Source organism: Clarias gariepinus, chromosome 8, assembly GCF_024256425.1.
Source record: "Clarias gariepinus isolate MV-2021 ecotype Netherlands chromosome 8, CGAR_prim_01v2, whole genome shotgun sequence".
Lineage (NCBI taxonomy): Eukaryota > Metazoa > Chordata > Actinopteri > Siluriformes > Clariidae > Clarias > Clarias gariepinus.
Genome location: NC_071107.1, coordinates 1059329 through 1072500, shown reverse-complemented (window position 1 = coordinate 1072500; position 13172 = coordinate 1059329). Strand labels below are relative to the sequence as shown.

Below are 13172 nucleotides of genomic sequence, written 5' to 3'. Positions count from 1 at the left end.
TTCAGTTTTTCTTTTTTAATAAATCTGCAAAAATGTCAATTCTATGTTTTTCTGTGAAAATGGGGTGCTGTGTGTACTATATACACACAGTGCATTACAAAGGAAACAGAATTGAGCGGTTCTTCTCATGAGTCTTCTAGTCCGAGTCATTCGTTCTTTTTAATCTATTGCATTGCATAGCGTCTATGAGACTCACATGACAAAAGAACGTATGATTTGGATCAAAAGACTTGAGAGGTAATTACTCATTTCTGTTTTCTGTTCACCCACGCAGGTTTCGAGATGCTTTGCGCACCCATAGAAAATGAATGAATCATTCTCTGAGATACTCGTTCTTTTGTTCTGTTCCGTTCTTCTACTTCATCCATAAAGAACGAATTGTTCATGAACGACCCATCACTACTATAAAGTTTTGTATGCATTCATTATTTCACTAACTTGTGCTACAGTAGCTGCTTACTTACCAGGATTTATAAGGAATGTTCTAGGTGATTCTTGTCCGTTCTCACAGCAGTGTGTCCTCGCTACTTGTCCCTTATGTTACAAACTTCCCATGAGCACTTGCTTTTTGCATGGGGCAATTTACTGAATGTTTTAAGTTTTTGTTGTTAAACATAAAGAATATTGAGTTGGAATGAGTGATGATTGTAGTTTTTTAAACTACTACTAAAATCTAAGACAAAATTATAGTTTTTTGTGGCATTTATTTTGATATGTCAAACTCAAACAATCAAGTATGTGATTTTCAGAGATCTTATTAAGGTTCCATAACCTTTTTATTATTGTGAAATTTACAAGAGCACAGAATAATTTTTACAGCGTACTTAGACCTCTGCTGTGTGTTATTTATCATTTTACACTGTTATATACACTACTTAGTTTCTTCATCCAGCATTTTGTGTGTGTGTGTGTGTGTTGGTGTATGTGCACTTGTGCGTGTGTGTGTGTGTGTGTGTATGTGTAGCACCATCACCGCCTGATGAAGGGAGATATTATTGAAAAAACACACAACACACAGAGCTGCTGCTTCACCACAAGAGTCTGTGTATTTCTAAGTGAGGGGTCGTTCATGAACGATTTGTTCTGTTTGAACGAGTCTTTAACGTGACTCAGAAGAACGAGTCGTCTCGGAGAGTGATTCATTAATTTTCTACTGGGCGTGCATGCGCAAATCATCGTAAAACCTCCGTAGGTTATGAACAGGAAACAGAAATGAGTAGTTACCTCTCGAGTCTTTTGGTCCGAATCGTTTGTTGTTCTGTCATGTGACTCCCATAGACGCTGCAATATGCAACATTTCCGCATTGCCCGATCCTCAGCGGTGTTGGAACAAGCGCAGCCGCACAACAACTAGAGAGTTATCTAGCTGAACTACACATTGCCAGAAGTGAGAATCCCCTTGACTACTGGCACTAGAACAAAGACCGCTTCCCATTGCTTGTACGGGTTGCAGGTATTTATCTGCCCCAAGCACCAGCACAGACAGTGAGAGATCATTCAGTGCAGCGTCTCATGTTCTTAATGAGAAGAGGAAACATCTCTCCAGACAAAAAGCTGAGCAACTTTGGTCCTTAAAGAAAAACCTGCCACGTTTGCTTAAATAAACAGCAGTTCAGTTTTCTATGTGCAGAGCAGTTAGATTAAAATCTGTGTAGCACTGCACAACTGTTTCCTAAAGCTACATAGGCTGTGTTGTTTACAGTGTGAGTTAAGTTCTATTGCTCTTTTTGCACTGTTGTTTACAGATAATTGTGGATCTTTTTTGCACAACTGGTACAAAAACAATTTTATTTAATGTTATATAAAACTTAAAAAGTTTTGGTATTATTGCACCAATGCATGTTGGATATATATATATATATATATATATATATATATATATATATATATATATATATATGTATATAATCCATGTACATATTGTGACCACCACGTGTGTGTGTGTGTGTGTGTGTGTCTGTGTGGTGGTTGGTTGTGTATCTTACTGTGCTTTATGTATTATTTCCCCTTTTACACTGTCTAGTTAATACCTGTGTACTGATCACATGACCTCGTCCTTGTTCAGTGTGTGAAGTATTGAATAGCCCTTGGGTTTAGTTCCCTATTTGTATTTAATTAAAGCCACTTGCACTTGCGTCCCTCTGCCTTCATAAGCAATGTTTGTCCTCCTGCTTCAGATCAGATCAGAGCACTGAAATAGCATTTTATTAAAGTAGTAAATGATCTGAGATGAAATACTCAAGCAGATGGTGTTTTGGTGTTTGTGCGTTTAGTGCTGTTAGATTTTCCTGCTGCATTTACACTATAGATCACACAACACTCCTGAACAGCCTGAGAATAGTTGGTGTTTCTGGGACTTAAACTGGTTTTCTACAGATTTAACTGAAGGACAATAATTTGTTATTTTAGATTATCATTAATTAAACATTATTCTGTGTGTTGTTCCATGACATTTATACACACACACACACACACACACACACACTTAGAGACAGAGAAAGGGAGATCATGGATATAAAAGTAAAGTCAGAATTTTCCATTTTAATATTTTTTCTTATTTATGATGCATTTTGTCACAGCACTCTCTCCCTTCCTTCTATGTGTGTGTGTGTGTGTGTGTGTGTGTGTGTGAGAGAGAGAGAGAGAGAGAGAGAGAGAGAGAGAGATGTCAGTGTTCTGATGTATCATCATTTCTCTCCCAGGCTGCGTTGGTGTGATCTCACAGATGAAAGCTGTAGGTTTCTGTCCTCAGTTCTCAGCTCAAACTCCTCCAGTCTGAGAGAACTGGACCTGAGTGTCAATAACCTGCAGGATTCAGGAGTGAAGCTGCTCTCTGCTGGACTGGAGAATCCACACTGTACACTGGAGACACTGAGGTCAGATCATCACTTTCACATTCTGTTTATCTGATTGTTATTATTATAGTATAAACCTAATAATAGTCAAATGTAGAGCAACAAGTCTGATGTATAACAAGAGACTGACAGAATATGAAGCATTTTACTATTTAAACCTTTCAAATTTTAATAAAATTTTGATAAACTGTGGTCTTGTACCTCTAGGGTTAAGGGTTCAATTTCCGTCTCGGGTCTGTGTGTGTGGAGTTTGTATGAAGCCCCCCAGGGTTCAACAAACCAAACAAACCGTGCGTTATGCAGTAAAACTGCATATATAATTTTTTTTCTTTATTCTATGTATTCTGTGTAAAAGACGCTGAGTTGAAGGTTATTTTCAAATAAAATACTGAATGTCTATTTGTCCTCCTCGTATTTATGAAATAATAAGTCAAACTTAAATGATCCACCTGCAGCAACCAAAAATGCCGTCTGTGTCCGTGTGTCGTCATCCTTTTATGGCGTGTACTGGAGCGTGCAGTCAGTGTCAATCTGAATAAAACCGGGACTCGAAAAGATCAATAAATCGTGTACCGGCGGGAGTCACACATCGGTGGTTGTGACGCATATTTTGAGTGACAAAATAATTAAACACGTTTTATTTTAATGTTACAAGATCACCATAATCTTCAAATTTAGAATTACATTTAAAAATTTAACGAACTAAAATAAACCTAATTTAAATGAAATACTCATTATTTATGTTCCAAAGCCACAGGGAGCCGCAGCAGAGGGATGAAAGAGACACATGCGGCTCCGGAGCCGAGGGCTGCCGACTCCTGTTCTATACTAATGTTGGGACGGTTAATAAATAGGATAAACTCAAGAAAAAAACAAAAATGCATTCTGGGTACAGTAGATCAATTAGAGCACGTTTACGCCCCCTATAGGTGCATTGTGGGTTGTTTTTAAATTAATTTATACACTTGTACAACTTAGAGAACTTATAATGGTGGAAATAGAGAATTCAATCGGACAGTTTTGCATGAAGTAAACCTTTTAATTCAATTCAATTTCATTTATATAGCGCTTTTAACAATGCTCATTGTTTTAAAGCAGCTTCACAAAAATGAAAGAAATTAATTAAAAAAATAATAATAAACAAAAAAATTATTATTAATAATAATAATAATAATAATAATAATAAATTGTGTATGTGTGAGAAAAATGTGTCTAGATAATGAGATGAAGGAATGAAATGTCTCTGATGAGCAAGCCAAGGGTGACGGCAACAGTGGCAAGGAAAAACTCCCTGAGATGGCAACATCATGTGTGTTATGCAGCTGAAAGTACAATATAACTTTAATTAATTCTTTAAATTAACATGGAGTCCAGTTCAGCATAGGGATGAGTCAGTAGGTGCAGAGGGCAGATAGGGTCTGGAGCACAGGAGCAGGATGTGTAGCTCCAACCATAATAAAGCAGAATCCAGCTGCAGCCGGTCCTTCTCTGGATGCCTCAGGATCCTTACAGGGTTGGCCTTTGTCTACTGAAGCTGGTACAATCTCCAGATGCCTCGGGATGGGTAGAAAAGTACAGAACAGATGGAGAGAATTAGCGTAGTTGCCATTCAGGATAGATGTACTGAAGCATGAAGTTATGGGATGAGTTACGCGTATCCCACATTAAAGAGATGCGTCTTGATTCTACTTTTAAACTGGGAAACCGTGTCTGCTCCCCGAACACTGTCTGGAAGGCTATTCCAAAGCTTTGGAGCTAAATATGAAAAAGCCCTACCCCCTTTTGTAGATTTTAAAATTCTGGGAATTACCAGAAGTCCAGAGTTTTGTGATCTTAAGGAGCGTGGTGGATTGTAGCGTATCAGAACACTGGTTGGGTATGTGGGAGCTAAACCATTTAAAGCCTTGTATGTAAGTAATACTATTTTGTAATTAATTCAAAACTGAACAGGTAGCCAGTGCAGGGATGATAATATAGGTGTTATATGATCATATTTTCTGGATCTAGTGAGAACCCTGGCGGCTGCATTTTGAACTAACTGAAGCTTGTTTATTCAGGATGCAGGAAAACCACCTAGTAATGCATTACAATAGTCCAGTCTGGAGGTCATGAATGCATGAACTAGCTTTTCTGCATCAGATACGGATAAGATGCTTTTAAGTTTGGCAATATTTCTAAGATGGAAAAATGCTGTTTTTGTGATATTGGAAATATGATTTTCAAAGGACAAGTTACTGTCTAATATTACGCCCAGGTCTTTTACTGTTGAGCTAGTAGTAACAGTACATCCTTCTAAACGCAGGCTGAATTGTGAAAGCTGTTGTGTGCTGGTTTTGGGGCCGATGAGTAATATTTCTGTCTTGTCTGAGTTTAGTAAAAGAAAGTTATTGGTCATCCAATCTTTTATGTCCTGGACACACTCAGTTAATCTGGACAACTTAGGTATTTCGTCTGGTTTTGTTGAGATATATAATTGGGTATCATCAGCATAACAGTGGAAACTAATCCCATGTCTTTTAATGATGTTACCCAAGGGAAGCATGTATATTGAGAACAGCAGAGGTCCTAAAACTGACCCTTGTGGGCACTAAGATCAAGCAAGACCAGTATTGAGATGCAGCCTTGGTCCAAAGCTAAAAACAAATTGTTTGCAATCCTAACTAGTGCAGTTTCTGTACTATGATGGGGCCTGAAACCTGACTGAAATTCTTCAAGGATGTTGTTTTCCTGCAAGAATGTGCATATTTGAGCTGATACTACTTTTTCTAATATTTTTGATATAAAGGGAAGGTTTGAAATCGGTCTATAATTTATTTAATTCGCATCCAAAATAGATTTTTTAAAAAGCGGCTTAATAACTGCCAACTTGAAAGGATCAGGGACGTGACCTAGATATAATGAGGAATTAATTATGTTTAAAAGTGGCTCTCCAACTGTAAGCATCACTTCTTTTAAAAATCTGGTTGGTATTGGGTCTAACAGGCACGTTGTTGAATTAGCTGAGGTGATAAGTTTATAAAGCTCTTCCTGTCCTATACCTGTAAAGCACTGAAAAACTAAATGTGAAGCTTTAGGCTGAACTAGATCATGAGATGCTATTAGAGGATTAGAGGTTAAACATCCGTTATTTTCTTCCTGATGCTATTGATTTTTTTTATTAAAGAAGTCCATAAAGTCTTCACTACTAAAATGTTGTGGAGTACTCTTTGCAGGCATCTTAGGTTTTGTTAGGCGAGCCACTGTACTAAATAAGAACTTGAGATTGTTTTGGTTTCTTGCTTTCAGTTGGCTAAGATCCTCGGTCCTAGCAGTTTTTAGAGCCTGTCTATAGCTGCACATACTGTCTTTAAACGCAATTTGAAAAACTTCTCATTTAGTTTTTCTCCATTTTCTCTCGAGGTTACGGGTTGCTCTCTTTAGGGCGCGAGTATGACTATTGTACCAAGGTGCAAGTGTTTTTAATCTGATGGGAGCAACAGTGTCTAATGTACTGGTAAAAATAGTAACCATGCTACTAGTCACTTCATCTAAATCGTCTGCATTTAGGGGTCTAATAAAAAATTACTTGATAACATGTGAATCTGTCTTTAGTAGTTGGATTTATATTTTTAACAAATCGATAACGTGGGGAGACACAGCTAATCTGCTCTACAGGTAGAGTATATATCAGGAGGTGATGATCTGTGATATCATCACTTTAAGGTAAAATCTCTATATTAGAGACATCTATACCATGAGATATAATTAAATCTAGTGTATGATTACAGCGGTGAGTTGCTCCAATTATATTTTGTTTAACCCCAAATAAATTTAGTAAGTCCATAAATGCGAGGGCTAAAGTGTCGTTAGCATCATCTACATGAATGTTAAAGTCTCCTACTATCAACACTTTGTCAGAGTTAACCAATAGGTCTGATAGCAGATGTCCAAATTCTTTAAGAAAATCCCTGGCCCTGGGGGTCTGTACACGGTGGCCATTGTAAAATATAGCGCGGGTTTATTATGTATTTTATTGAGTGCAACATTAATGATGAGCACTTCAAATGAGTTAAACCTGGGCCTTATTTTCTGAGTAACAGTGAGTACATCATTGTAGATAGTGGCGACACCACCACCGCGACTAGTTAGACGGGGCTCGTGCTTATAAAAATATCCTGACAGAGTAGACTCATTCAGACCAATATATTCATTTGGTTTAAGCCAGGTTTTGGTGAGGCAGAGTGCGTCAAGGCAATAATCTGATATCATTTCATTAACGATAAGTGCTTTAGGCGCAAGGGATCTAATGTGACAAATCTAAACAAACAATGTGACATCGAAGGAGCTTAGTTTCCATCTCGACTGTTTTGACCTGGATATTAGTCAGTGTGCAGCGGTACAACTACATCACACAGGTGGGTAATTGTAGACCTGGTCACATGACTTCTGTTTAAAAGTTTCCACTATTTTTGACCTGCCTGCTGACTACACTGCCCCCTACTTTTTACATCCATATTGCATCTTTGTGGACACGTCATGTTAATTTCTGAAGACGTTTACGAGCTACACACCAAACTAACACAGGATATGTGAATCAGCCATCAGGTGTGTGTGTGTGTGTACACGTATTTGAATCAAGTATATTTTTGCCCTTAATCATCACATAGATGATAAAAAAATATATTTTAAAAACCAGGTAAAGTTCAGGTGATCAGCAAACAACATCATCATCAGGGTGAGACAGGAGCAGGAATCTGAAAAACAGACACAGGATCAAAACTGTAACGACCATCAGGACATAAATGTTTAGTATAGACTGGGACTAACACACACAGAACATATAATACATACACCAGGGTGTGTGTGTGTCTGTGTGTGTCTGTGTATCTATAACTGTTGATCTCTCTACAGGCTGGACCACTGCAGTATTACAGGTGAAGGTTGTGCTGCTTTGGTTTCAGCTCTGAGGTCAAACCCCTCATCACACCTGAGAGAACTGAATCTGAATCACAATCAACCAGGAGAATCAGGAGTGAAGCTGCTCTCTGATCTACTGAAGGATCCACACTGTACACTGGAGAAACTAGAGTGAGTTACAGACACACACACACACACACACACACACACACACACACACACACACTTTATTTTTTAAATACACTGAGTTAATTCTACTCTCTTCAACTTGGATCTGATCTTAAAGTGCTAACTCTCTCTCTCAATGTATCTCTCCCTCGCTCTCTCCCTCTGTCTCTCCCCCTCTCACTGTCTCTCTCCCTTGTTCTCTTTCTCACTGTATCTCTCCCTCTCTCTCTCTCTCTGTCTCTCAGTTTAATTCAGTTCAGTTCAGTTCAGTTCAGAAGAGCTTTATTGGCATGAATGTTAACAAAAGTATTACATTGTTGCCAAAGCAATTAGAAAACATTAATTACATTATAAACAACATAAATCTGAATTTATAAAGCTATATAAACATTACAAACATATTAGATATGAAAGAATATAATATTAGGTAGAAATAACCCCCCCCCCCCCCACACACACACACACACACAAAATAAATAAATAATAAATAAAATATTATAAATAAAAATAAGATAAAACAATAATAATAATAAATAAATTAAGTAACATACACACACACACACACACACACACATATAATAATAAAAAAATATATCACATCAATATTAACAACAATAACAACATTTGAACAGTAGTCATATACAATTATTATTACTATTTTTTTTTTATAGTTAGTTAGGAACATTCAGGTTACGCTGTGTCTCACTGTCTCTCAGGCTCTCACACTCGGACACTTTTTCACTTTTTTATTGCTTGTTGTGTCCGCTGCACCTTAATACACTTACACACACACACACACACACACACACCACCACCAACACCCAAAGGCAGAAAACACTGCAGCTAAACTGAGGAAAAAAAGAGAGCAGACTCCCACTACAGAACACACTACAGATCCCATCACCAAGAGGAAAACACAAAGTCAGACTTTAAGTGTAGCAGCACAGGATAGTGAGGGAGCAGGATGCAGCACACACACACACACACACACACACACACACATAGAGACACCCCTATGGACATTGAGGAACAAGCAAACCCCTTTTATTCTGAGCAACTAAATCACTTGCAGATGAAAAAAAAAAAAGGCGCTTAGTAAAAACACTACTACAAAGTGCCAAAGCAGCGAGAAAAAACAAACAAACAAAAGTCCACTGTCACTTAGGAGAACAGAGACAGTAATTTATAAAAAAAAAATTAATAAATTCTCCCATAATCGTCTCACAATAAAGAGTGTATAAAACTCTCTCTCTATCACCTCCTGGTTCGTCTCTGGATGAACATCTGTACAACTTCCACTCTTTGTTCTTCAGGATTTCACCAGGACGCGTTAAAATGGATCATGTCCTTTTTGGGGTCAGATGTTCATCACACCAGGCGTTTGGCTAAACATAAATACTCAAAGTCTTTTACTGTTAATAAACAGAGACCTTTCTGACAAACAACGTGTGTGTGTGTGTGTGTGTGTGTGTGTGTGTGTGTGTGTGTGTGTGTGTGAGAGAGAGAGAGAGAGAGAGAGAGAGAGATGTCAGTGTTCTGATGTATCATCATTTCTCTCCCAGGCTGTGGCGGTGTGATCTCGCAGATGAAAGCTGTAGATTTCTGTCCTCAGTTCTCAGCTCAAACTCCTCCAGTCTGAGAGAACTGGACCTGAGTGTCAATAACCTGCAGGATTCAGGAGTGAAGCTGCTCTCTGCTGGACTGGAGAATCCACACTGTACACTGGAGACACTGAGGTCAGATCATCACTTTCACATTCTGTTCATCTGATTGTCATTATTATAGTATAAACCTAATAATAGTCAAATGTAGAGCAACAAGTCTGATGTATAACAAGAGACTGACAGAATATGAAGCATTTTACTATTTAAACCTTTCAAATATTAATTACATTTTTAATGCAGTTTGGTGATGTAGTGGTTAGAACTCTGGTCTTGTACCTCTGGGATTAAGGGTTCAATTTCCGTCTCGGGTCTGTGTGTGTGGAGTTTGTATGAAGCCCCCCAGGGTTCAACAAACTGAACAAACCGTGCGTTATGCAGTAAAACTGCATATATAATTTTTTTTCTTTATTCTATGTATTCTGTGTAAAAGACGCTGAGTTGAAGGTTATTTTCAAATAAAATACTGAATGTCTATTTGTCCTCCTCGTATTTATGAAATAAAAAGTCAAACTTGCAGCAACCAATAATTCCGTCTGTGTTCGTGTCCCGTCATCCTTTTATGGCGTGTACTGGAGCGTGCAGTCAGTGTCGATCTGAATAAAACAGGGACTCGAAAAGCTCAATAAATCGTGTACCGGCGGGAGTCACACATCGGTGGTTGTGACGCATATTTTGAGTGACAAAATAATTAAACAAGTTTTATTTTAATGTTACAATATCACCATAATCTTCATATTTAGAATTACATTTAAAAAACTAATGAACTAAAATAAACCTAATTTAAATGAAATACTCATTATTTATGTTCCAAAGCCACAGGGAGCCGCAGCAGAGGGATGAAAGAGACACATGCGGCTCCGGAGCCGAGGGCTGCCGACTCCTGTTCTATACTAATGTTGGGACGGTTAATAAATAGGATAAACTCAAGAAAAAAACAAAAATGTTTCATTTATTTTACTTGTTTATCCTGGTCACATGACTTCTGTTAAAAACTTTCCACCATTTTTGATGTGCCTGCTGACTTCATCCATATCCCTACTGTTTACATCCATATTGTATCTTCATGTTATGTCATGTTCATTTCTGAGGACTTTCACAAGCTACACACAAAACTAATGCAGGATATGTGAAACAGCCATCAGGTGTGTGTGTGTGTGTGTGTGTGTGTGTGTGTGTGTGTACGCTTAATTAAAAGCAAGTATTTATCAGCCATAAATCACCACAGACAGGTTGGGTCCACATGTACAGTACAATGTCTCCTCTAGAGAACTCACACTCGTCAAAAAAACACTGGAGGAGGCAAGTGCAGTTAAACAGGATTAATTTTAAACAAATAAAGGAAGAAAAAAAACATGAAACAGGTAAAGTTCAGGTGATCAGCAAACAACATCATCAGGGTGAGACAGGAGCAGGAATCTGAAAAACAGACACAGGATCAAAACTGTAACGACCATCAGGACATAAACGTTTAATATAGACTGGGACTAACACACACAGAACATATAATACATACACCAGGGTTTGAAAGTACGTGTGTGTGTGTGTGTGTGTGTGTACAGTATCTATAACTGTTGATCTCTCTACAGGCTGGAACACTGCAGTATTACAGGTGAAGGTTGTGCTGCTCTGGTTTCAGCTCTGAGGTCAAACCCCTCATCACACCTGAGAGAACTGAATCTGAACGACAATCAACCAGGAGAATCAGGAGTGAAGCTGCTCTCTGATCTACTGAAGGATCCACACTGTACACTGGAGAAACTAGAGTGAGTTACTGACACACACACACACAGTAACCGTGATTTGGGGGTTTAATATCTCTTTATACACTTCAGAGGAGATTCTGTATCATAATATGTTTGTACAGTAATAAACCTGGTGACTGTATCAGGCCACAGTGTGTTTCACCCATAAATAATGACCCCCTAATTTTTCATGATATTTATGTTTGTGTACCTTGTACACTTAAATCTGTTAGTGTGTGTGTGTGTGTGTGTGTGTGTGTGTGTGTGTGTGTGTGACACTGATGTTTCTTGTAAGGAATCTGATGACTGATTCTGATTAAATTAGATCACCTTGTCCTTTTCTCTTTCTTTACATTTTCAGGATGTTTTAGTTCTGATCTGATCTGATTCTCACACACAGAGGATGATGAGAATAAACTCTTACAGTCCAAAGCTTTTAAAGAACAGCAGTGAGAGCTGAAACTGATGTCTTCTCATTCAGTGATAATCAGATGGTCTACAACATGTCAGGACGTCTCTACTTTTCTAGCTGTTTGTAAAAATGCACCAGCTGAGAGAATCAACTTTAATTACCTGAAGAGTAATATTTATATCATTTCTTGAGCAGTGTGCACCAATCAGCCAGAACATTATAATACAAAACATTATGTTCAGTGGAGCTGCACCAATAATTGAGTTGGGGTCGTACGCTGTTATTTTCATGCCAAAAACTTTTTTGCTCTCTGATTTTGTTTGTTGGCGTAGGTGATTACTTGATTACTTGTAGGTGAATGTTGATACTTAAAGTTTCAGATAATTAAAGCTGCCGTGTTGATTCGAGCCGTTACACAGAGACTCTGAGAACAGAGCGAAAGCTACAGAGTTTACTGGAAGTGTGTTAAGATTGAGCAATAAACCCTCTGTATGTAGATTACACAGACTGTTTCCCCGTAAATAGTGTGTGGGCGTGTCCTGTCTCAGGTCATTATCAGATAATAAAGTGGGCGTGTCCTGTCTCAGGTCATTATCAGATAATAAGAAAGATAGACAGAAAGACAAATTCAAATTTTATTTGTCACATACACAGTACGATATGTAGTAAAATTTTTATACGACCGCATGTGACCTTAAAAATTTAGAAACAATTAACAAGAAATAAATAGTTGAAACTTAGAAAATAGAACAAAATATACAAATTTTCAAAAAATATATCAAAGAGTATATAATATATAATTTATATATATATGAGTAATATATATAATATATGAGTAAATATATAAGAAATATAAAAACATATATGTACAAAAGGCAAAATAGCAGTTTAAGTGAAAATAAAAATAAATAAAAAACCTAGAATAAAGTGTAAAGAATTAAATAAAATAAAAATAATTAAAAAAAGAGACTGTACCTCTCCTTGGATTCATACGAACCAATAAACTCAGAATATTTATTTTTTAAATTTATTTGTTTAAAAGTAGACAATCTTTCTATGGATATATTTCTCGTGTGTGTGTGTGTGTGTGTGTGCAGTATTCACTGAGTTTCAGTTTATTTTAGTGACGCGTTTCAGAAAGATATTGTCGGAGACTGAGACGGCTGAAAGCGCACCCTGTTTATTTTCTTTATCTTATAAAAACACAATATTTCCTTGATATTGAGAGAGCATCAGGACACGTCTCACCTGTAACAGCGCCTTCCTGCTTCTGCCAGGAGTTCACTATTACACCACATGTGTGTTTACCGTGTATTACTAATTAATTAATGACCCCCTGATACAACAGGTAGTCTGTAACTATTGTACAATAATAGGTATATGACATTCACCTTAAATTAAAATGAACAAGATACAAAATAAAAAACATTTCCAT

The 13172-nt window shown here is 37.4% G+C and overlaps 1 protein-coding gene across 1 annotated transcript in view; it reads left to right on the top strand.

The window, feature by feature from the left end:
* The window catches only part of LOC128529045 (NACHT, LRR and PYD domains-containing protein 3-like), a 112672-nt gene that overhangs the window by 24342 nt on the left and 75158 nt on the right, over nucleotides 1-13172 (top strand). Inside the window, exons 9-12 of the mRNA XM_053502349.1 lie at nucleotides 2703-2876; nucleotides 7746-7922; nucleotides 9482-9655; nucleotides 11170-11346. Of these exons, the coding sequence (XP_053358324.1) occupies nucleotides 2703-2876; nucleotides 7746-7922; nucleotides 9482-9655; nucleotides 11170-11346 (702 nt within the window). The remainder of the gene's footprint in view (nucleotides 1-2702; nucleotides 2877-7745; nucleotides 7923-9481; nucleotides 9656-11169; nucleotides 11347-13172) is intronic.